Raw genomic sequence first — 23,388 nt, 5'->3', positions numbered from 1 at the left:
TCATTGTGTCAGTTCTGCAAATCCCATTTCCACAAGCTTCATGTGAAAGAGACGTCCTTTTTCGTATAAAAATATAATATGCTCTGGTGCATGTGTCTTGGAAGCAAGGTTTTTCAAAATTGACAACAAATATAGTTTCAGAAGCAATATCAATATTTCCAGTAAGAAGTACACTATAGACAAGAAATCCCATTTTTTCCCACCATCTGAATCTTGTCTGCAGCTACATGCTTTTGCACTTGTCTGCTTGAAGAATTTGGGGAAATGATTTTTTTCCCCTACTGACAGCAATAGTAGGTACCAAGCCTGGAAGATTGCAATGGCAGTTGAAGCCCTTTTGTGCTTCACCGCAATGCACAAACAGCAAACAGTAAACAATTAGAAAAAAATGGATTTTGACCACCATGCTATAAATTCAAAACCCTTATGCTACCTTTCACAAAGATGAAAAAGAAATTTATTTATTTATTTATTTATTTATTTGATTTGATTTGTATCCCGCCCTTCTCCTTACCGGACTCAGGGCGGCTGACATTTGCAGCTTTGAGTACAAATCCAACTTATCAAGGAATTTGTGGTTTTGGCTTTTAATTTCTTCCTTGATTTTATTTCTTCTAAGCAGCTTCAATGGAGAGATTTAAATATAGAAGGGAATATACAGTTCCCAGATGAAAGTGAGATAAATTGAGAAGGATAAAAAAAAAGAAGCTTACCACTGAAGAAGCACTGAGGTTTTTGCCTTCAAAGCAGTTCATTGCAGCCCACAAGGCATCTAGGCTCCATTCTGAACAGTAAGGAATTCTCTCTGTTGCGGAATCATTTAGAGCAGGTTTAAATCCAGCTAGTAACACTCTGAATGCTTGAGCAGGATATTGCATGAGCTTAGGAGGAATCTGACGCAACCTGAAACACAGTTAGCAAGTCAAACTATACAAGCTAATAATTTATGAACATCTTAGATCAGACATGTCAAACACAAGGCCCAGGGGCCGGATGCGGCCCACGAAGTGGTTTCATGTGGCCCGCAAAGACATCCTGGAAACAGTGAGGGAACGGCCCCCGCTGCCTTGGCCCTGGCCCAGGCCGGCCGGGAGCCAATGTACAATTTTGTGGTGGCCATCTTGGCACTTGCCCCGGTGGACCATGCCTTGGCACTTGCCCCAGTCCTAACCCCTTCTGCCAGAGACCCTCAGATCTGTCCCACTCCTGCCCAGGCCCCCACAGGCACCCTTGACGCGAATGATGTAGAACTGGCCACGCCCACCCAGTAGGCCACACCCACTCCATCCACGCCCACCCAGTAGGCTGCACCCACTCTGGCCACACTCATCCGCCCCCCCCCAAAGGGCAACCGCAATGCTGATGCAGCCCTCAGTGAAATTGAGTTTGACACCCCTGTCTTAAATAGTTAAATCTAAAACAGTAACACTTATTGTCGCACAATATTTCTAGTTACTGAATTATTAATCTTGATAAAGCAATTTGAAAAAAAAAGAACATCTTTGGTTTACCTGCTTGCGGGCAATGTTTTAGTTGATCCATAGTCAACAAATTCCACAAGGACTGAAACAGGATTGAACTCAAGAATAGAAATGAGTTTTGCTCGATACCACAAACCATCACTATATTCCGCGAGGCAGGGCATGTCTACAAGGAAAGCAGGCCATTCAGTTAGGGGAATCTCTTTGCACCGGTTATCCCAAGGAGAGCATGAGAAAGATGAAAGGACAGGTAACTTGACAGCACGAAACTACAGGTGGTCCTCAAGTTACGGCCACAATTGAGCCCAAAATGTGTGTTGCAAAGTGGACACATTTACGTGAGTTTGTCCCCATTTTACAACTTTTCTTGCCACAGTTGTTAAGTGAATCATTGCATTTCTTAAGTTAATAACATGGTTGTTAAGTGAATCTGGATTCCCCCTTGACTTTGCTTATCAGGAGGTCGTAAAAGCTGATCACAGGACACTGCAACCATCATAAATATGAACCACTTGCCAAGCATCTGAATTTTGATCATGTGACCATGCTGCAATGGTCATAAGTGAAAAACAGTCAAAAATAATTTCTTTCAGTGCTGCTGTACCTTGGGTCACTAAAGAACTGTTGTAAGTCGAGGACTACCTGTATTCAACTGAGGTCCAGGTTTGTTTATTTAGCAACTTACCAATTACTAATATTTTAAAGCAAAATAAATATAAGGAAAAATTGAAGCCTTTATTGTACTGTGAGCTATACCAAGTTTATAGGATATTCTCCCCTTATTAGAGAGATTGCCAGGGAGGGCAGACAATTTTTATGTAGGCTTTCTCCTCCAAGACCCAAATCCTTCTATCACCCATGCAGTGGCAAAATACTGTGTTGCGGCAATGTCCACAAGAAAAAAATTGGTTACAGACCTATAGTCGTCAATTTGTGCCAATTTTCAGGAGATATCTCTAATAATGTTTGGAACATTATATTTACTCACACATTAATCGGCTATCCACTCACGTAAACTAGGGAGTGACCCTAACATTTTTAGAACATGTATTTTCTTAACAGGGATGTTATTATTTACTATTAATGTTAGTACTATTTTTACTATTATTATTATTATTATTATTTAATATATTGTAAAAAGTGATGGCTATTGCTGGTCTATGACAGTAATAAAGTTTATTATTATTATTATTATTATTGATTGAAGCCTTTCTGGACACAACTTCTCCAGCAAATGTTTACTACACATACTCGAAAAATTGATGCAGAGAACTGGGAGAGAACACAGCTGGGTGAATGAATGCTTACTGGAGCTTGCTGGAGTTTAGCACCGAGCTGTTGGAGAGTCACACTTGTAGGAGATCTGAGATCTTGGAATGCCAAGAGTTGCATAGCAGGTCCCAAAAGGAGACGATAAAGCTAGTGAAGTGCTTCTGCTTTGGCTATGGTGGCTGGGTGGAAAAGGTGATGGGTTGGGAGAGAAGGCAACTGGACAAACTAATGCTTGCAGGTGCTTCCTGGGGTGGCCGAGTCTACCCAGGGCATGGCAAGCAGCCCCAGAACCATGCAGTTCTGGAAGTGTTTGCCACCCCACAAGGCAGGGTGCCAGGCAGTCAAAAGGGGGGGGATAGGCAGGTAGGGGTAGCTGACGTGCCCTTGCAGTCTAAGCGTGAGCAAGCTGCCAAGTGCTTGAATTTGAATCACATGACTGCAGGACCACAGCAAGGGCCCTTACTTTGAGCACAGGTTGTTAAGTCCGTATTTTCAGCACCACTGTAACTTCAAATGGTCACTGAATAGTTGTAAATTGAGACCTACTCATAGTCCAAACAAGAAGTGAGTAAAGCATAAGTGACAAATGAGAAAAGTGCAGGAATGGGCACAACTGACACACACAAGCAACCTTTCCAAAGGCCATCTTAACCCTGGATGCAATGTACTCTTTGAGGTAATATCAATCAATTTGGCTGGTTTTGAAAGGCAACTGGACAATTTCATGAAGAATTATGATATCAATGGCTATTTGTATTAGATGGCTGCTAACTAACTCCTGAATCCCAGGCACCAAACCTCAAGTACTGGTTTGCTGGGAAGTGACAGCGGAGGAGGTTGTGAGTTTCCCTAATGCAGTGGTGGCGAACCTATGGCACGGGTGCCAGAGGCGGCACTCAGAGCCCTCTCTGTGGGCACGCGCGCCGTTGCCCCAGTCCTAGGCCTTCAGCTGGGTTTTATAAAACCTTTTCGCTTTAGGCCTCCGCCGCCGTGTGCAAAAAAAAAAAAAAAAGGTTCAATCAGTCAATTTCAGCTTCTCGCGGGGAAAAAAAAAGATCTTGCAAAATTGGAATTGATTGATTGAACTTTTTAGTCCCACCCAGTCTGCTGTTACCACTGCAGCCACGCCCACCCAATGGGCCACACACCCCAATGGGCCACACCCACCCGGCACCCGACGATGCATAAGTGGGTTTTGGGTTGCAGTTTGGGCACTCGGTCTCTAAAAGCTTCGCCATCACTGCCCTAATGCCTCCATTTGGCATGTCTCCATGTGGACAAAGTGGGCTTATGGCCCAATTCAGCAAGATTTTCCTTCTATTTTTAAATGTGGGAAGGAGCTCATGAAAACTGGGACACATGATTTTCAGGCTTCTAAGCAAACAGGGGAGAGCCACCTTGAATACAACTGAAAATATTTAAAGCAGGCTATTACATATTTAGCTTCTAAGTACTATACCTTTTTGAAAATCAGTTGGACGTGGAAGAGTGTCTATGTTCTGATTACATTGAGCCAAGGCTTTCTCTAGAGTGTCAGAATCCATCTCTCTCTGTTGGCTGGTACTGTTTGAGTGAACAATGGAAATATAGACCTGGGGTAGAGGAAAATATCTGTATCAAAAGACTGTAAGATTAGAAATATGTTTGTTCATGTAAAAGCAAAGAAAGTTAGATCTAATACTGTATCAAGAGATAACCTTCCTGATTTTAACCAACGGGGAGCAGTTTGACAAATAGCCAAAAAGTAAATAATAAAACCTAGTGCAACAGCAACATCGTTTATTTTCACATCCTGGTGAAAAAGGAATTTCTGAAGGGAATGGCCTTCCTTCCCTGGAAGGCTCTATTTTGAAAGCCAAATCACTCACACTCAGGATTTGGGTTATTTATTTAGGAATCAAGTTCCTAGAAACCAACTTCATTAAGAGCAAAATTCTCATTTTTTCCTTATCAAGTTATTATCAGGGAAGAGATCAGGTTAGTACAATTTCCATTACTGCATTACTTTTATTTTAGAATTCAGTTTATTTTTTCATTTGTTGGGGGTGGAGATATGTTCAGTTTCTTTCTAATACCGCTTCTCTGGCTGCTCATTTTCCAGACCACCTGAGGAACATACAGGTGTCTGTTAACATTTTCCTTAACTGCATCCTAAATTTGTATAAGGCTATGAACATGTTATGCTGCACTCCAACTGCTACCGAATTAGCAGAAAGTTAATAACACAGTAGCTGCCATATGTAAATATTCATATACTTATTTTCCTCTGCCACTCTGAGTTGGGTGAAACACTGATTTTTTAATAATAAAGGGGGGGGGGAGAAGACAGAAATATTAGACTAGTGAATTTAAGCAAGAATAATTTAATCTCTCAGGATTCTTCGCAAAGAATAAGCTTCTCTCACTCACATTTCATTTCTCCTTGTGTTATTCAACTATTAGGACTTGAAGTGAAAAAAAGGGGGAATGGTTGCAGGTGTATCACTGCTATGTATGTTTGAGCTAAAATATATTTGAGCTAATGAGATGGTGGCAGCTTACATTTCTTTAAGGTTCTCTAGTACGTGCACCAAGCACATCTATGTCTCCTCAGGAGTACCTTTTTCACTTCTAGAGCTGAAGAGCTTTACATTCCTTGTTTGTGCTCTAGCATTCTTCCTCCAGACTAAAGTTTTCTAGAGTGGAAGAATATAGCAGCTAGAAACAGGGGTTCCCAACCCCCAGGCCATGGACCGGTACTGGGCCGCAGCATGCTAGCAACCGGTCCGCACAAACAAGCAAAGCCCCATCCGTGGGATGCAGGCAGCACACAAAACTATACACTCTCCAGTCCGTGGAAAAACCTTTCTCCATGGAACCGGTCCCTGGTGCCCAAAAGGTTGGAGACCTCTGAGCTAGAATATTCAGATGAAATAATCAAGTCCTTTGACTTATCTTTACTCCTAGATGGTTTTGAAAGGTCCCGAATGGAACCTGATAAGCAAGATCTATAAACTGAGAGTATCTTCTGTAAATTAGAAGAAATGTACCAAAAGAGTAGGGAAGACACTGCTTCTTATTCCATCAGATACATCTTTTGTGTGGAACTGCCATAGAAACTCAAAGAAAAAAAACCCCTTCTCCTGCCTACCTGGTGTATTGTTTTATATAAAAGATTCCATATATTGAATTTTAAATTTTTATGTTAATAGTTTTTATGATAATGTATATTATTGTGTTATTGGTCATTTCCCATAAATTATCTCAAATTTCATCATTAAGTGGATTAAGTAGATGAGGAAAAACTCTTTGAATAATTTTCCCTTGAAGAGATGATTGCATTTCAGATATTTTCTTACTTAAACAGAGAAACAGAATGATCATGGGCAGGCAAAAGCAGTGTGAGTGCAAGCAACTTCTGATTTCCTGGCAGCTTCCCCACTGAGTTTCTTCCCTTCCCTCCCCCCCAACATTTTTAATTAAAATACCTCATTCGGTGACACAATGTGTGTTACTTTCACTGGAAAGTGTTCTCCAAGGATAGGCAATGATGCGGACATATATGATGGTAAAAGAGGAGTCTTTAGTTTAATATTCAGTAATCCCTAAAATAAGCAAATTATTAGAACACAATTGGCAAAACAACCCTAGAGAATGCCAACAATCTGTCCTGGAGACTATTTTGTATAGATTCCCTACACACATTCACATCTTATTTAGGGAGCAGCAAATTTCTCTACTGTTTTAAATACCGGGAAATAGGAGTTTTGGAATCTAGTTAATTAGTAGATTATTGCCACTTGAATGTATGAACATTCCTGGACCACTAAAAGGAAGAAAGCCAAGGCAATCTCCAAGGCTATTCCATTTTACAAAGCACAAAGCTATGATCCATCCTCAGCCTGGAAACAAACTGTAATGGATAATATGCTATTAGCTAGGCAGGGTAACAGTAGGCATCTAATACAATTTGTTTAAGGTATTACATACCCTTAAATGGATTTAGTGTTAAATCTTACCTCATAACTGATTTCACAATTTTCCTCCAAGGTTTCATTACTGGATTCTAGCATATCCTAGAACATATAAATTCAAATCTTAATACAGTATTAATTTCACAGACTCACATTAGAAAGCTCTTTAATGTACACAAAGCAGCAAAATTATTTTTCAGCAGAAAAATATAGGACTACCTATATTATGAAATAGCCAGAAATCATCAAAATTACGAACAAAGAAACTTTACATGAAAGAGTTTTGTGGCCTTCTATGTAAAATACCTTTTAACATTTGACCATCATAGTGAAGATTCTACAAAATTGGCGGCATCAGGTAACAAAAGGAGAATCAGATTGTACCATGACTTTATCTTTATGCCACATAATTCAAAGGTTAAACTTTGAATTTGCACAGTCACCAGCATGCCTTGCAGCTAAATGGTATAAACAATCCAAACTATTAGCAAAATAGGGATGAAATCTGAAGAGGCAGCCAAATATTCAAATAAATTAAATCGAAGTCAGCCACAGAATGCTGAATTTTCAAAAGAAAGGGGCCACCTACTCTGTAAGAACACAGAGCTTAGAGGATTGTAAAGCAAATTTACAGAGGAGAAATTAGTCACAGCATAACCAGCTCATTAAGCACAGGGTTTGTGGTTCCAAAGAGAATACTTAACCTTAACATTCAAAAAACGTACAAGGATAATGCTGAAACTAATGTCTGGCCCTATATAGATGATCTATATTTACCTCAGAAACCATGGTGTTATGGGGCTGATGCAATTATATTTTGATGGAGTTTGACAACTGTTCTGGTAATAAGATAGGTAAGAGGAAATACTTTCACAGGCAAAGTGATAAACTACTATCCTGAGATAAATTAGAAAATTGTTAGGGTGGAAAAATATATTATTAACTGAAAAAGAAAATGTGTATACACCCAATTTCCAGATACACTGCATCAACATGATTAAAAAAACCCCCAGATATTATGGGGATTGTGGCAACTCAGCCAGTAATACACAGAAGCCATTTTCAAGAATTCAACATGTTTTTTTAATATTGTGCTTCTTGCTTTCAATAAATATATTTATATTTGGGTGGCAATTTTGCAAATACCATAAGAATAATTTGGAAAGGGATTTAAATGGAAATATTTTCATTTTAAGATATTCATCAACAAGTAAGATTTAAACTAGAAATGCACAACCTGCGATCTAAGGCTACACACTGCTAAATGCAAAATCACACTGGTTGCACAGCATAAATTTAACAGCTCCCAAGCAAAGAAGTTCATGTACTTGTGAGAGTGCATAGGAACACTACAAAGGAGGAATTACATTGAATTTGATGAGGAACAATCACGGATTCAATGGAACAGCATAATAAGATTCTTGAAAATAGTAAGGTCTGTCTTATGGATTGTTCCTAAATTTGCAACTCAGTCCCAGAACAAAAATGACAATAGCAAACATTTTTATCTTTTTGTCTCCAAATTCTTTGTGAAGAATTTGTCTAGAAACTCCAAAGTCCTTGTTAAGAAAGGATCAATGCTATACTGCAGGGAAAAAAGGCTGTACACTAGTTCTGCAGTTTGAACTCCAGACTACATCTAGGAATGCTGTTTAGAACTGGTGATATAAGAGAAAATAGATGAGGTAACTTTACTATACCGTGTTTTTCATATCTCACCAATAACATTGCTTTTACTACTGATAACAAGTTTTTTTTATTCTAAAGGAAGATTTTCAATACTGACTCAACTTCTACCCAAAGACTACATCACCACCAATCAGCACTATGCTTAATAGCACTATACCTGGACAAGTAACTTGTTTCAGCATGAAATATTTGAGTTAAACTGTGCGTGAAAAGAAAAAAAATTACCCATGTTGGTATAGAATCACCATCATCTTTGGTAATACAATGTTTATGGAATGCCATGAAATAAGATAGTGACATCCCCGAAAACCAGAGTTTGACAGACACTTTCCCCGAAGGAAGATCTGACTGCTCCTGTTGAAAGATTAACAAACTCATTACTACCATCCCATTTGCTACTAAAACAGCTCTAAAAACAGGCATGGGCAATCCCTTCTTACGGCTGAAAGTCTGTAGTAATTTGAGATACTTGCTATAATGTTCACACATGACAAAGTGTATCATCAACTCCAAAACAAATTATAGTTGTTAAAGAAACACTTTCTATATTTACATGTGCATACAGGAAAATGGACTAACTCTTGGTAGTCTGATTTCAGGCCAAGATGCATCCAAAAAACTGCATTAGTTGAACTTGTGGATAACCTTTGGAGAAACTGGGATCAGGGGAACACAACCTTCCTGGTCATCTTTAATCACTCAGAGATTTTCAATACTTCTGGACTACTCCAGAGAATCAGAGTGAAGAGCAGTGTTCTTCAGTTCCATCAGTGTTAGTGGAGGAAGAGAGTTCTCCAATGACATCTCTATTGCCTCAGGGCTCTTTACAATAGTTGTCATTTTTAAGGTCCCATGTGGTTCTGTACTAGATCATATGGAACTTATCAAGAAAAAAGAATGAGAAGCTACATTCTTTTTACTTTTTTTCTTCTGACTCAAGTGAATATTTTTGCCCCTCCAATCCAATTATATAAGGTCAATTCCCTCCATTTTGTGAAAATGACATCTTACAACACCTTGGAAGCAGGCATTTTTGACTGCTACTTTCCATTCTTTGGCTCCTTATAACAATTTGATCTGCTGCTTCCTTCAGGTTTTAGGTAATCTATTAAAACTATCAAGCTTTTGAAGTGATTGAAGACTTGAACTTTTATTTGGAGGACCCCTAGATTACCTACCAACTTTATCCATGATAATGCAATCTCCTCCAGAATTAATGATGGAAGATCTCCAGATCTAGGGGACCTTAACACTTATAGCCACTCAGTCATGCTATTGTTGTGTTAAATCCTAGTCTTCCTGCTGGGTCCATTTGGAGCAGATTGAACAAATTGCTCCTTCCTATGGAGAACTCCATGGCAAACCTCTGGACAGCAATGGCTACACTCCCCACCCAGTGTTCCGGGTGGTATCACATCTGAAGTTTAGGAAGCCTATTTTTGAAAGGGGGATCTCCTCCACCATACCCAATCAGATTTCAGTAATGCATTTCAGGTTACCCCTATTATTCATTATTAGTTCATGGACAAGGTAGGCCTTATTAAGACCTTATTTGATGGCTGCATGTTTTTTGTGATTTTTCTTTCTGTATAATACTGGTATTGTACTTAGTTTATTTTATTGGTTAAATCTATTTATTTGATTAAGAGGGTTGTTTTTGTTTTTACCTTTAGCTCCCTCCCATAAGCCTTTGGTAAGGGTAGCACAATGATTGAAATAATAAAAGATACAGTATTTAGACATACCATTATGCGTATTTTAACTGATCTTTTTGTAAGTATCTCTTTAAGCAATTCAACGGCATCCTGCTGCCAAATGTTGCCAACCTAAATAATCATGAGGAAAAATACACCAATCGATTATCAACTATGAAAAGCCAATGGTCCAAAACCTCCATTCACAAGACTAGCTAATATGGAAAAAGAATGGTCAAGAAGCAGAAAATGATCAAGTTCCAGTTCACCCAAAACCAGAGGGTAAGCACAACTGCATTTTTTTTCATCACATACTAAGATGTTTTAGGGCTTAGGCCAAAGATCATCCATGCTCAATTGAACAGCCCTACCTGTTGTGATCTATCTAATTTTTTCACCTAAAGAACAACTGTTAAGAATGACATGAGCTCCTGGGTTGGCCAAAATGGTCTCATGAAATATTTTTAATTCCAATTGTTACTTAAGGCTTCTGTTGATGGAAGCCTTACATAACAATTAAAATCAAAATTAACATTTGGCATATTCTCTAAGATGTGAAAAAGGCAATGGAGGGTTGCTGTTATCCTGATGAGGTGTTTCAGTTGGAGCTAGAATGCCTCAAAAAGGCAAATATTGGAAAACAATCTTTGGAGCCAGCTGGAATTTCAAAGCATTGTCTTAGATGCTATCACAAATTGGTTCCTATAGGGTACAACTACTTACATTTCATAGAAAAGGAAAACTTTTGAGGCTACATGGCAATAGCTTATCAAGAATCAGAACAAGAGGAAGGAGTAGAACCTGACCCTCTCTAAATACAAACTTTTTTCTTCAGTAATACCTTTTAATTCACATCATTATTTTTCATTCCACATTCCACATTGCACAAGCGTAACTCATCAAATCCACACTTTTTCCTTGTTTCTCCTGTTATCTCTACTTGAGCCCTAATCTCCATGCTGCTTCTCCCAGATCAAAACCCATTTTTCTCCACTGAATTCTTGGTTTCTGTTTCCTACTTTCAATCAAATAAACCCAAGTCTCCCTTTTCCTTATAGTAAAATCACACCCTTCCCTTATTTTTGTCCACTGTATGTTGTAGGAACATGAAGAACTGCCTTTCAGCACATTTCATTTTTCCTTCATTGGAATACAGGGCATTCAGGCAAATCAAGCCTGGAGGTAGCTCTTTACAATCTTACTAAAGTGTTCTGGTCATTTAATAGAATTTAAATAACACTTAATACAGAAGGGGAATATGTGCAAATATGCTGCTTTCACTCTGCCTAGATGACAGCCTAGAAGATTTAATTTTCTCCGCTTTACTAGACAATGAGACAAGCAACAAGATCAGCTTATGGAGCAGGTAGGCGATTTGTGCTGGAACTAGAATGAAAACTAGCATTTTGCACCGCCCTAGAAATAAACTGGGGGCCAGGGACACACTAGATAGTTAGCAATAGTAACAGCCCCATAGTGCTTTATAGCATTTTCTGGTCAGTTTATACAATCAGCATATTGCCCTCAACAATCTGGGTCCTCATTTTACTGACCTTGGAGGGATGAAAGGCCGAGTCAACCTTGACCCGGTCAAGATAAAACTCCAGGCTATTGGCAGAGTTTAACTTACAATACTGCATTCTAACACCACCAGGGCTTGTTAGCATCGAACACTTTCATCTAATATTCAGCTTGTATGCATTTAAAGCCTACCACTTTCTAGTAGTGAGCCCTGGAAAACCTTAGACTTCCCAAAATTATTTTATCATTACAAAGTGGAATATGTACCTAACACTTGTTTCAAAGTGGAAAGGAAAAAAAGAGTGTATGCCCAATTCTGCTGATGATAGGCATGAACTACAATATTGATGCAATTACACTGCATCATGCAGGTAAATTATTTGTACACTTTCATATACTGTCTTGTAGAAATGCATTATGTTCAAATCATAGCATCTAACTCACTGGTACAGTTTTATACAGCTGACATGGTATAGAAAATGGAGGTATCTCAGCATACAAAATAGTGGGGTATAGATGGCATGGAGGAATCTTCTCAGTATATCCATAGTCTATATAAAGTACCTAGGAAAAGAAACAAAACACAAGACCAACTACATCAGTGCATTTCATGATGTAGTTCTTTTTGAAAACATTCGTCATGCACAAATGTACAAAAATACTGCCCACCCCATATGGGTTTAGGAAGTAGATGTGACACACTGATTCATACATAATGTTAAGAGAAGATATATTTAGTTGAATTAGTTTCTAAAATATAAGGGGCAATGATAGATTGTTTGGCATTTATCTGCATCATGTTTGTCATAAATGAGAGGCAAAAGGCACTAAAAAAAGGAATGCATCTTGTGAAGTTAACCTATTGTTGAATATCCTTCACATAAAATAGCAGAAATCTCATATTTTCAAGCATCTACTACCTGTGCAATAAGCAGTAGTAAGTATACTCAAAGGAATATACTTTTATAACAAAAGAGTATACTTTTATAAAACTGCCTTCACCAGGCAACTGGACTTTTTTTCCCCTTGAAGACATTTCGTTTCTCATCCAAGAAGCGTTGTTAGTTCTCACTGAATAGTGGAGGATGGAAGGATTTATGTTCCTTGCAGTCATCTAGTCATTAGCATTCTTTTTGAGAATCACTGAAGTCACTTGGAGGCTTATCTGTGCCCTCAGGGTCACCTGAATAGAGCAAATAGGTGTAGAACCTTATTGGAACTGCTGAAAGAATTGTGTTGTGAACAGGAGATAAGTGGTGTCTTATGAGAAGCGAAACTTCTTCAAGAAAAAAACAAAGAAAGTCCAGTTGCCATTTGAAAAAGCATCCTTGGGACAACCATGACCTAGATAACTGAGAATCTCCATAGACAACACTGCCTTCATTTTAACAAAACACAAGAAAAAAACACCAGTGGTGAAAACCAGAATGTTCTTAAAAACATCAACGTTACCTTTACAATGCCAGCGCCAACATCTTTAACTTCACCTCGGTACCACATTGTATCTGCTGCTCTTACAACACAAGCTTCTCCATTTTTCCAGTTATAGGGTTTCAGAAGGCCTAAACCTTTGACATTATCTTGTATATTACACATTAACTCTTTTAACTTTTGCTCTAAGAAAAATCCAAGCAAATGGTGTTAAGGTTATTATCTCTTTTAACAATTTTTTTTTGCTAAGATAATGCAATATGATCTTTGCATAAAATGCTTGAAATGTGAACAACATGAGGTAATATTTTATCTTGCTTAGTGAGTATGTAAAAAAGTTTTAAAAATTGGATACAAATACATAAATTTTGAAGATTTTAAAGGTAAAATACAATTGAAACCAGAGATTTTTCTTTAGAGATGAATGAATAAGCAACTGGAAAAATGTCATGGAACTGTTTTTATATATTGTGACTACAGCGGGACTATTTTATGCTCAAAAAGTGGATAATTATGGTAATACCCACAATGGAGGAATGGTTGGTAAAAATGGTGAAACTTTCAGAGATGGCTGAATTAACTTCTTTGTTTAGAGAAAAAACAATGTCTACATTTATGGCTGACTGCAAATACATTATAGACTTTTTGTGTAAAATGGAAGAAATGCATTTATGATTCATGGTTTCTATGATTAAAAAAAACTGGATAATAGAAAAGAGTAAGCTTTCTTTTGTATTTGTAGAGTAAGAAAAAAACCTTGTAATTGTATTTATATCTGCTGCAAAGGAAATTGGAAGTTTTCTGCACTTTTGTCTTTTTTATTTTCTCTTTTTTCTGTTTTTAAATTAATTTGTGCTAGTTTATATGTCCGTTGTAAAACTTTAATAAAAAGTATTTTTTTTAAAAAAGACAATGCAATACAAAGGGAAAAATATAAATGGATACAACCTCTCCCCCACTATGAATAAAAAGCATTGTGCAAAGTTTCTAGTGATACATTGATCTCTTCCCTTCCCTTCATGTTCCTAGCTGCTGACTGCAATTTAAATATTAAGGATTATTGCTAGCTTCTTTTTAAATGTTTTCATCTATTATTTCTAATAGTCTCATAACTTTTTCCAGAAACCATATTCCAAATGTCTGAATTTGCCTTGTGTACTGTCTCAATTTGGCTCAACTCCTATTATAGATATATACCATAAATTTTGCCACTGTAGTATATTTTCCAATTTTGATCTCCCAGTCTGATCATCATCAGCAATGTTCCTTTTCTCAAATACTTTTAATAATTCCGTATATAACTGCATATATGTTACTGCTAAAACATACAATATGCATACATGTATAAAATAATTAATTTTCTAGAGGACTCTGTGCTATCCTCTAGAACACAGAGCACAGAATTCATGTGCTATAGCAGGGTTCCCCAATCCCGGGGCCACAGACTGGTACTGGTCCATAGCTTGTTAGGAACTAGGCTACACAAGAGATGAGCAAGCAAGCAAAGGATCTAGGTTGAGCATCTCCTCCCCCCCCCTCAGGTCCATGCAAGATAATTTTTCTTTCAAAACTGGTCCCTGGTGCCAGAAATGTTGGGGAAGAACAGCAGCAATGCAGAAAGATACAGATGCTGCTAGTCATAATATGTCTTTCCACAACCAATTTATTGCTACTATGACAAATATGTTTCAATGCCTGACACTGATTGAGATCGGTGATTATAGAAATTAAACGAACAATGAGGTGGACTGTAAAGCAACATGTGCATGTCCAGAATTTCAGGTAACAAACATTTGTAATTTGGCCCAAGTCTTTGGAAAGGGCGACGCTTTAGATTGTAGTGGTTGTTTTTTTCTTTGTTCCTGTCCAGTTTTGTCATTTCTGTCATTTTTATTCTTGTTTGTTAAAAACAAGGAAATAAAGATCTAGAGTTGCTGGGAATTGGCAGTATGTAAATTTAATATATTATTATAGATGGGTGAACAGTCAGCCAGATACTTAAACTACATTTGGTATTTTTATCTGCCTATAGAGTTCTTCCCAAAGATCTGGGATAGGCAGAAGTTGTTTGATGGTGTTAGAAATATTGTTGTAGGATGTAAGCTGTTCCAAATAGACATGTCTTTTGCAATTGATTAAAGGTGATTTTTGCCATTGCTGATGGTGTTCAAAGGGCATTCCAAATGTTTTATGATTGTACTCAAGATGGTTGTTATATTATATTATGTTATGTTATATCAGTGATGGCAAATCTTTTAGAGACCGAGTGCCCGAAAACCGCCCCCGCCCCCACTCCGCCTCCCGTCCTGCCTGCTCTGCCCCCACCCTTCCCCTGCCCCGCCCACCTGCATGCACATCTCACGAAGAGTTGCTTTTGACATGATTGTCTGTAACAGTACCTATTACATTTATATATAATTCTTTGAAATTATGTAACATCTATCATAATTGTACAAATGCTTTACCTTGTGATGTGGGAATCACATAAATTGTTCCATTATCTGAAACACAGCTAACCGTAGCACTGAAGCAATCCGAGCTAGGAAGAGCTGGTAGTTTATAGGTCTCAACCACTAGAGGCTTAGCCACTGACATTTTCAGTTCTTGTTGCTTACTATCAGTATTTGAAGGATCAAAATGCTTTTCCAGTTTAGAAGGGCTTTCTTTTTCTGAAACCAGCTGGTTTATGTCCACATTCTTTTGTAGTTTACCAGAGGAAGCTTGATTTGGATGAATTTTAGGTGCTCTATTAGGATTCAACAAACGTATGTCAGCAAATTTTAAAAAATCAAATACGTATTCTGACAAGGAAGCCTGGCATTCTGACAAATCAGCCATCAATAGACACACAGACATTAACAACATCTATAGACTATGCAAAAGAGACAATCAACTAGCCCAAAAGAGAAAAAGACTCCAGCATATCCCCATCAGTAATCTGCATTCAGATCAGCATAGATTAACTCCAAGATCAATTTCAGACCAAGAATCAAGAAAGCAATACCTCAATCAAGAAACTGCCAAAGAGCCATTGGTAAACAGCCCAACCAAAGAATCCTTAAGACCGCCCCCCCACCCACCCACCCAGACAGGCAAAACACCAGAATATAAACTGACAGAAAACAGCACTCCTTACTAGCACTGATGATGCTACCTAGTTAGGGTAATGAAACATCTGCAAGGAAACAAGCAAGCTCAGAGAGCACCAAGGACCCCTCACATATTATTCTCCTCAAATACTGCACCTGGGGCCTAGTCACCATGGCCAACTGTCACCACGGTCAACTCACAACAGCCAACTTGCCGTGGGACAACTCACTGTGGGACAAAAGTTACACTAATATTGAAGAAATAGTGGAATAGAATCATTAAAGAAAGGATGCCAAAGGAGAGACAAAATGAAATGTGAACGACAAAAATTAAAATATTTTTTAACTATTTTAAATAATAAAATTGAATTGTTCCGCAGCGAGTTGTCTCACGGCGAGCTGCCCCACGGCGAGTTGGCCGCGGCAAGTTGATCGTAGCGAATTGGTTGTGGCGAGTTGTCCCACTCCGAACTAGCTTAAACATTTTTCTGTTGGTTTATAACTGAGTGAATTACAGATAAAAATTCAAGCATTAAATTTTATATAGAAAACAAGTATTTTAAGTACATTAAAAATGAATAAACACTATTTGGGTTTTTTTATATATATATAAAAAAATACGTACCTTTTTCTAAGTGCTAAGCCTTCTTTCATCATGTATTCTGAAACGTCAGTACAGTTTTGTCCATCTTTGCAAAATATTTTTACAGGCAAAGGTGACAAATCAGTATCCTGGGACAAATTAAGAATGTTTAGGGGTAAAAATCAATTATTCATTGAAAAAGAAAATGTGAAGATAACCAATTTCCAAATATTTACACACATCCAATTTTCAGACATACTACATCCACAAGGTGAGAAAATCTAGGTAGTTATTCTGGAATTTGTGGCAACTTAGTCTGTACACAGAGCAGCAGCAGTAAAAAAAAAAAGCAATCTTTTAAAATTAAAAAACATGTTTTAATTGAAAAACAAATTTATAAATACTGGGACACAAATATGATATTTGAGAAAAATTGAGAACATATATAAAAGAAAATATTTCATTTTTAGATGTTTGCATTCATCAGCAAGTTTAAACCAGAAATATGCAACCTGAGATGCTAAGGTTATCATCTTCCGCTCCTACAACTGTGGGTGGCTTCTCCAAATAGAACTATAGAATCATAGGGCTGGAAGGGACCTTGGAGGTCTTCTAGTCCAACCCCCTGCCCAAGGCAGGAGTCAAAAAAGTACCAAAAGAGGGACAGTTCTGTATAAACCAGGATGGCTGCCTTATTTGATTTATATTCTGCCTTGGAGCACAAAACAGTCCTTCCTCCTCCTCCTTTCCCCTATAATATCATCCCGGCGAGGTAGGATGGGCTAGAGAGAAGAACTGCCGTAGGGAGCTTCAGGGGCTGAAATCGAATTTCTCCAATAAGCAGCTACTTCGAACAGACCTGGCTTAGTATGACGGGTGGATCCAGCTTTGCAACCACCATGAAATTAAGCTGATAATTCACTTCTCAGCTGTAAGGGCAAGAAAACAAGGAGGGAAGCATGGATCCAGCCATGACTGGGGGAGTTGTCAGGCCTTGGGGAAGAATTTCTCAGGGTGCCACCTATCCTGTGGGTGCTACCAAAATCAAAATAAAATGCTGCTACCAAATCAATTTTTTTAAAATATGATGGATGGGGAAACAAATATGTGGCAAATAATCATATTAACAATAATATTGAATTAACTTAGGTAAATCAATTTGTCCTAGGTTCACTCATTCTTTGAAGGACAATACTTGGCAAAATTAAAAGCAAAGTGCAGATGCTGGCTCAAAATCCCCTCATTTAAACCATCTTAAATAGTTACAAAACTCTGAAGTGTACTATATTATCTTCCAATCTTAAATAATTTGTGTTCGCAGCTGGGATTCCTGGCAGACCACCAAAATATCATAGGCATTAGCTAAAAGAATATCATGGCTTGATATCAAAAAGTAGCCTAAATGTTGATTTTGCCGAACAAATACTAAATATATTAAACTCTTGATTTTCAGAAAACTGGGGGTGAAGAGTGCCCATTAAATCTGAATTGATAAAATTGAGATAATTCTTTACATTCTTTCTTTACACTGCTTTGCTACTATCAAGTTAAAGTACTATCGAAGTGTACACAGGATTATCTTCATTTAAAATGAAAGTGTGAATGTTTGTCATTTTCTCTTTGTCAAGATCAGAAAAGACATGGGATGAAAAGCAATGTAACAAATCCCAATCTGGGTAAAATCTGCATAGCATACAATATTTAGTATCACATGATAATATTTTATACTTTCAGTTGAATAATGATCCCAGAAATAGAATCTACATTAAAAAAATTGAACCTTTGCCAGTACAAACCTGTATTATTAAGTTTACAACAGCTCCAGTTAAGTAAGACTTAAGAACATCACAAGCAGTTGCTGTCCACTGTTCGGTCCCACCGGTTGGACTAGAATGAAAAGTTGTGGATAGAAAGGGCATATTGTTATGCAGATGGTATTGGTTAATCATCTTGTTTAAAAACTGAAGTTATGGCAGTACTGACAAATGGTACTTACACCAGGCCCTTGAAGTTATGGCTGTTGCAGCACCTCCCCCCCCCCTGTCATATTATCAGAATTCAGGCACCTAGCAGCCTGCCTGCACTTATGACCATGTGAGTGCTATAACTTCCTCACCTGCCTATCTCTCCCTATCCAGTTTTTGACTGCCCTACACAGTGACACTCCTTAGTTGTGGTGGTGCTGGGGCTGAAGTAGAGGCAAGGAAGCAGCAAGTGGAAGGAGAGGGTCACACAGATGGCAGAGAGCAGAGTGCTGATGGCAGCTGGGACTTTACACTGTGGCTCTGGGTTAGCTGACCATGGCACCGGACCTGAGAAGCACACAGCAGCAGTAGCTAAGGTAGAGGCCTGGGGATAGTGGCCACTGAGAATACTAAAGGTCCCAGACTCTGCTTTAGCCCCAGAGTTGCCACCATTGCTCATGATGCCGCTGTGCAGCTAAAAGAGCAGTGATGGGGGAAGATGGGTGGTTGGGTGGAATTCAAGAGGAGGCAATCCCATTTCTTACCGAGTCTCGGAACTGGAAGGAATGGCGCCAGGAATAGCTTGGACTCTGATAGGTGCTTGCCTAATGACTGGTGGGATTTAGTTAACAACAGCAACAGGGACTGGAGGATTGCTATTGCTAAGGAATACCGTCATGTGACATCACATTTTAAGTTCACACCACTTAGTGATGGAAAATACTACTACTACTACTACTACTACTACTACTACTACTACTACTACTAATAATAATAATAATAATAATAATAATAATAATGATAATGTTGGAAGGGACCTTGGAGGTCATCTAGTTCAACCCCCTGCTCAGGCAGGAAAGCCTATACCATTTCAGACAAATGGCTGTCCAGTCTCTTCTTAAAAACTTCCAGTGTTGGAGCATTCACCACTTCTGGAGGCAGGTTGTTCCACTGGTTAATTGTTCTAACTGTCAGAAAATTTCTCCTTAGTTCTAGATTGCTTTTTTCTTTGATTAGTTTCCATCCATTGCTTCTTGTCCTGCCCTCCGGTGCTTTGGAAAATAGCTTGACTCCCTCTTCTTTGTGACAACCCGAGATATTAGAACACTGCTATCATGTCACCCCTCATCCTTGTCTTCATTAGACTAGACATACCCAATTCTAGTAATCGTTCCTTATATGTTTTAGCCTCGTCCCCTAATCAACTTTGTTGCTCTTCTCTGTACTCTTTCTAGAGTCTCAATATCTTTTTTACATCATGGTGACATTTTGGTCCCTATTGCCATTGTTAAGCGAGGTAGTATAATAGTAAAATTATACATCTCTTATCATACAGAATTCTGCTCTGCAAGCAGATTTTTTATTTTAACTTGGGTTTTGTTTTAATCTATATGGGCTTGTAATAGTTTATTACAATAAGTAGGAAATGGATATATTACCTTATATTTGTTAATGAGCACTCTACTGCAAGTGGTCTGATAGTCTTCAGATTCTGTTCAAGTTCTCTTAGACAGGTAATATCCACAGTTTTGACTATGCCTAAATCAATAAGGAATACCTGCAAAAGAAACGTTTAACTAAAATTTAGATAATGTGAGTTCTCTGTTGTTTACTAAATGTCTTTATGAATTAACCCGTTCTTTTTATTATTACTAGATATGAGTACAACCTCACCATAATTTTCTTCAACACTGCAATAACATATAATTACTAGCTTCATTAATAAAATAAACAGCACATTAATAAAATAAACGGCATATTAATCTGTTAGAGAATATTTATTATTTTGGACTTCTTTAATGTTGACTTTTCACATTTTTACAAAAGACCAAGGCCCGAGACAGCAAAACATATAGAACTTATTTAGGTATATATTTTAATTTCACTTTTCAGATATTTTATTGCCAAATTGAAGAGTTCTATGACAACTTAAAGACAATGTGCTGCTCAGAGTGATGTACAGTATGTGAAATGGGCAGCCATATATAGCCATAAAGAAACAATTTTTGTGGCCTGGATTTTAAGATACAATCACATTTATTATACTCTTGGATTTTAGTCTTACAAAGAGAAGAACTGGGTGACATGGTAGCAGTCTTCTAATATCTAAGGGGTTGTTCACAGGGAAAAGGGAAGTGGTCAACCTATTCTCCAAAGCACTTGAAGGCAGGAGAAGAAGTAATGGATGGAAACTTATCAAGCAGAGATCCTACTCAAAACTAAGGAGAAATTTCCTGACAACAATTTCCAGAGAACAATTAACAAGTGGAATGGCTTGCCTCCAGCAGTTGTGGGTGTTCCACCACTAGAGGATTTCAAGAAGAGACTGGATAGCCATTTGTCTGAAATGGTATAGGATCTCCTGCTTGAGCAGGGAGTTGGACTAGAAGACTTCCAAGTCCCTTCCAACTCTGTTATTCTGTTATTTACTCTTTTCTCAAGATTCACAACGCAACCAGATTTTGGGCATATAGAATTCTTCATTCGGAGCTTTCTAAGTCCNACATGGCATACTGATTTAGTCTTTATGTTTTCATCTAAAATACATTTTGTGGCACCAAATTGCTCCCTTACCTTTTTAGAATTTTTTCTGATGACATAAAATGCACAAATATCTTGCTAGGAGATACAATGTGATTAATTTGCACTTGCAATTCTTTATTACTTTCCAAAACTAAATCTTCCATCCATGGCCAATCTTCAATCTTAAGTTTTAATAAAGATTTCTCTGTTTTGAATATGTCCTCCAGATCAGGATCCCATATTTCATTACATGCTGTAGCAATCATTTTGTTATCACTATAAAAAGAAAATCAATTTCATTTATATTGGCATATACCTACTACCAATGCCAAAAAATCTGGAATATGTCCAGTAATTACTACTGTATGTATACTTTGAAAATTATAAATTTGCTCAAAGTTGCATATGAGAAATATGCTGAAATATTGTATAAATTCAGGACAGTTGCCATGACAAGCTAACAAGCATACTTACCCTGTTATGTAAGATGCTAAGCCCTCTTTAACCAAAAGATTATTCACACTGCCTGACTGCTTTGAGGGGACACATACACTTTGATAGAGCTCAACAGATAGTACGTTGTCTTCTGCTTTTTCTACAAAGGGAGGAAAATACATTCAAATCTGCTGAATTTTGGGGGGGAAATTATCTAATGGTTCAATTATTCTGTATTCCAAATTAAGAACATAGCTGTTTACATTTTGCTCTAAGGCTAAGCAGTGATTTGTTGCTTAATATTGTGTGAACCCACCTAAATGCAGCTTAAGAGAAAATTACTATGAAAATAACATTAATTATGTTCTATAATCACCCGACATCTTTTAAGCCTGAACTCCAAGGGGTTCTAACCAAATGAATTGATATATTAAATGAACTGGGTAATGGAATTCTTACTGCACTGCTGTTTAGACATATATGACCACCTAACAGCGTCCAGATAGTTAACTTAGCAAGAAAGTAGAAATTATAGCAGAACCTAAACATGCTGCAAGTATGATTTTCACAAGACCATTAGGAAGAATTAGCCATCATAGGACTCTCTCCTCCAAACAAGAACCAGAATAAACAACAGTTCTTTGATCAGTTAATTGTTAACCTACAGATATTTATCTGAAAGTATTTTAACTTGTATCATGAATAACAGAAAAGCAGCAGTATTAAAGAACAAATATACGAAGATAGTTAAAACATCCATATAATCATATCTCGATAATACCTCAAATCAACTGAAGACTGAAAACAGTAGTCCTTACTACTACTACTACTACTTTTACTACTACATGATGATGAAAAGGTAACCAGTTCTCACATTTATGACCTTTGGAGGACAGGACAGGGTATGGCAGAAAATCAAATCAAATCAAATCAAAATAAATCAAAAGTAATATCATTCACGGTTTCACTTGTTTTTATTATTTATCAAATTTACATGCCGCTCATCTCTGCTTAACAATAAAGTTGCCAGTGTCAATGTGGTTACTGAACAAGGACTACCTGTAACATTAACCTGCTTGCAGTATTTGAGGAGGACTAGGGCCAATCATCTCTCATTTGAGAGTATTCCATAGGATGGGAACCATGACAGACAAAATAAATCACCTCATGAGAAGAGGAACCCTCCATTGGTCTTTTCTGGATATCTTAAGCATGCATTTAATTCTGAGGGCACAGTGACTCATGTATCCTGATCCTGTAGTTTATACAGCTTTAAAAATAATTCCCAGCATTTTGAATGAGGTGTGGAAGCCTACTGATAACCAAGACAATGTAACAGTATTTTACACTGGCAATCTAGACACTGAGTTTTGTGCCAAGGTGAAATGTTCAGTTTGTTTTCAAAATTAGCCCTAAGGTTTCTTGCAGTAGTCAACTAAATGGTGAGCAGGCCAGAAGTTAATGTTGTCAGGGCAGAAAGATAAATACTTACCAGTAACAAAGCAGAGCATACATTTATCCTGAATCAGTTGTTCAAATCTGTCCTTTGACTGGACAGTCCATTCAGTGGCTCCTTTACATGGCCTAATATAAGCCAATTTGCACCTGATAGCCTGTGTTGCAAAATACAGACAGTTTAGCTGAGAAACCATTCTCATGACGGAAATACTTAGAAATATATTCTCATACATAGAAATTGTAATGATTTCCAAAACAACAAAGGTTAGATTCACACAACTTAAACTTCTTCTTT

The 23,388-nt window shown here is 37.7% G+C and overlaps 1 protein-coding gene across 1 annotated transcript in view; it reads right to left on the bottom strand.

Annotated features, from left to right (window-relative positions):
- Nucleotides 1-23,388, bottom strand: part of RNF17 (ring finger protein 17) — a gene marked incomplete at its 5' end in the record, with an annotated part of 46,456 nt that continues 23,068 nt past the window's right edge. The window contains 17 exons of the mRNA XM_029284309.1: nucleotides 1-96; nucleotides 714-903; nucleotides 1,512-1,647; nucleotides 4,213-4,345; nucleotides 6,221-6,337; nucleotides 6,752-6,808; nucleotides 8,621-8,749; nucleotides 10,141-10,221; nucleotides 12,055-12,174; nucleotides 13,063-13,226; nucleotides 15,507-15,787; nucleotides 16,756-16,862; nucleotides 18,510-18,600; nucleotides 20,117-20,251; nucleotides 21,252-21,476; nucleotides 21,675-21,795; nucleotides 23,128-23,248. Of these exons, the coding sequence (XP_029140142.1) occupies nucleotides 1-96; nucleotides 714-903; nucleotides 1,512-1,647; nucleotides 4,213-4,345; nucleotides 6,221-6,337; nucleotides 6,752-6,808; nucleotides 8,621-8,749; nucleotides 10,141-10,221; nucleotides 12,055-12,174; nucleotides 13,063-13,226; nucleotides 15,507-15,787; nucleotides 16,756-16,862; nucleotides 18,510-18,600; nucleotides 20,117-20,251; nucleotides 21,252-21,476; nucleotides 21,675-21,795; nucleotides 23,128-23,248 (2,304 nt within the window). The remainder of the gene's footprint in view (nucleotides 97-713; nucleotides 904-1,511; nucleotides 1,648-4,212; nucleotides 4,346-6,220; nucleotides 6,338-6,751; nucleotides 6,809-8,620; nucleotides 8,750-10,140; nucleotides 10,222-12,054; nucleotides 12,175-13,062; nucleotides 13,227-15,506; nucleotides 15,788-16,755; nucleotides 16,863-18,509; nucleotides 18,601-20,116; nucleotides 20,252-21,251; nucleotides 21,477-21,674; nucleotides 21,796-23,127; nucleotides 23,249-23,388) is intronic.

The sequence above is a fragment of the Protobothrops mucrosquamatus genome, unplaced genomic scaffold, assembly GCF_001527695.2.
Source record: "Protobothrops mucrosquamatus isolate PMUCROS unplaced genomic scaffold, P.Mucros_1.0 scaffold508, whole genome shotgun sequence".
NCBI classification, from domain to species: domain Eukaryota; kingdom Metazoa; phylum Chordata; class Lepidosauria; order Squamata; family Viperidae; genus Protobothrops; species Protobothrops mucrosquamatus.
Note: the sequence above shows the minus strand (reverse complement) of the source record. Positions and strands in the feature narration are given on the sequence as shown.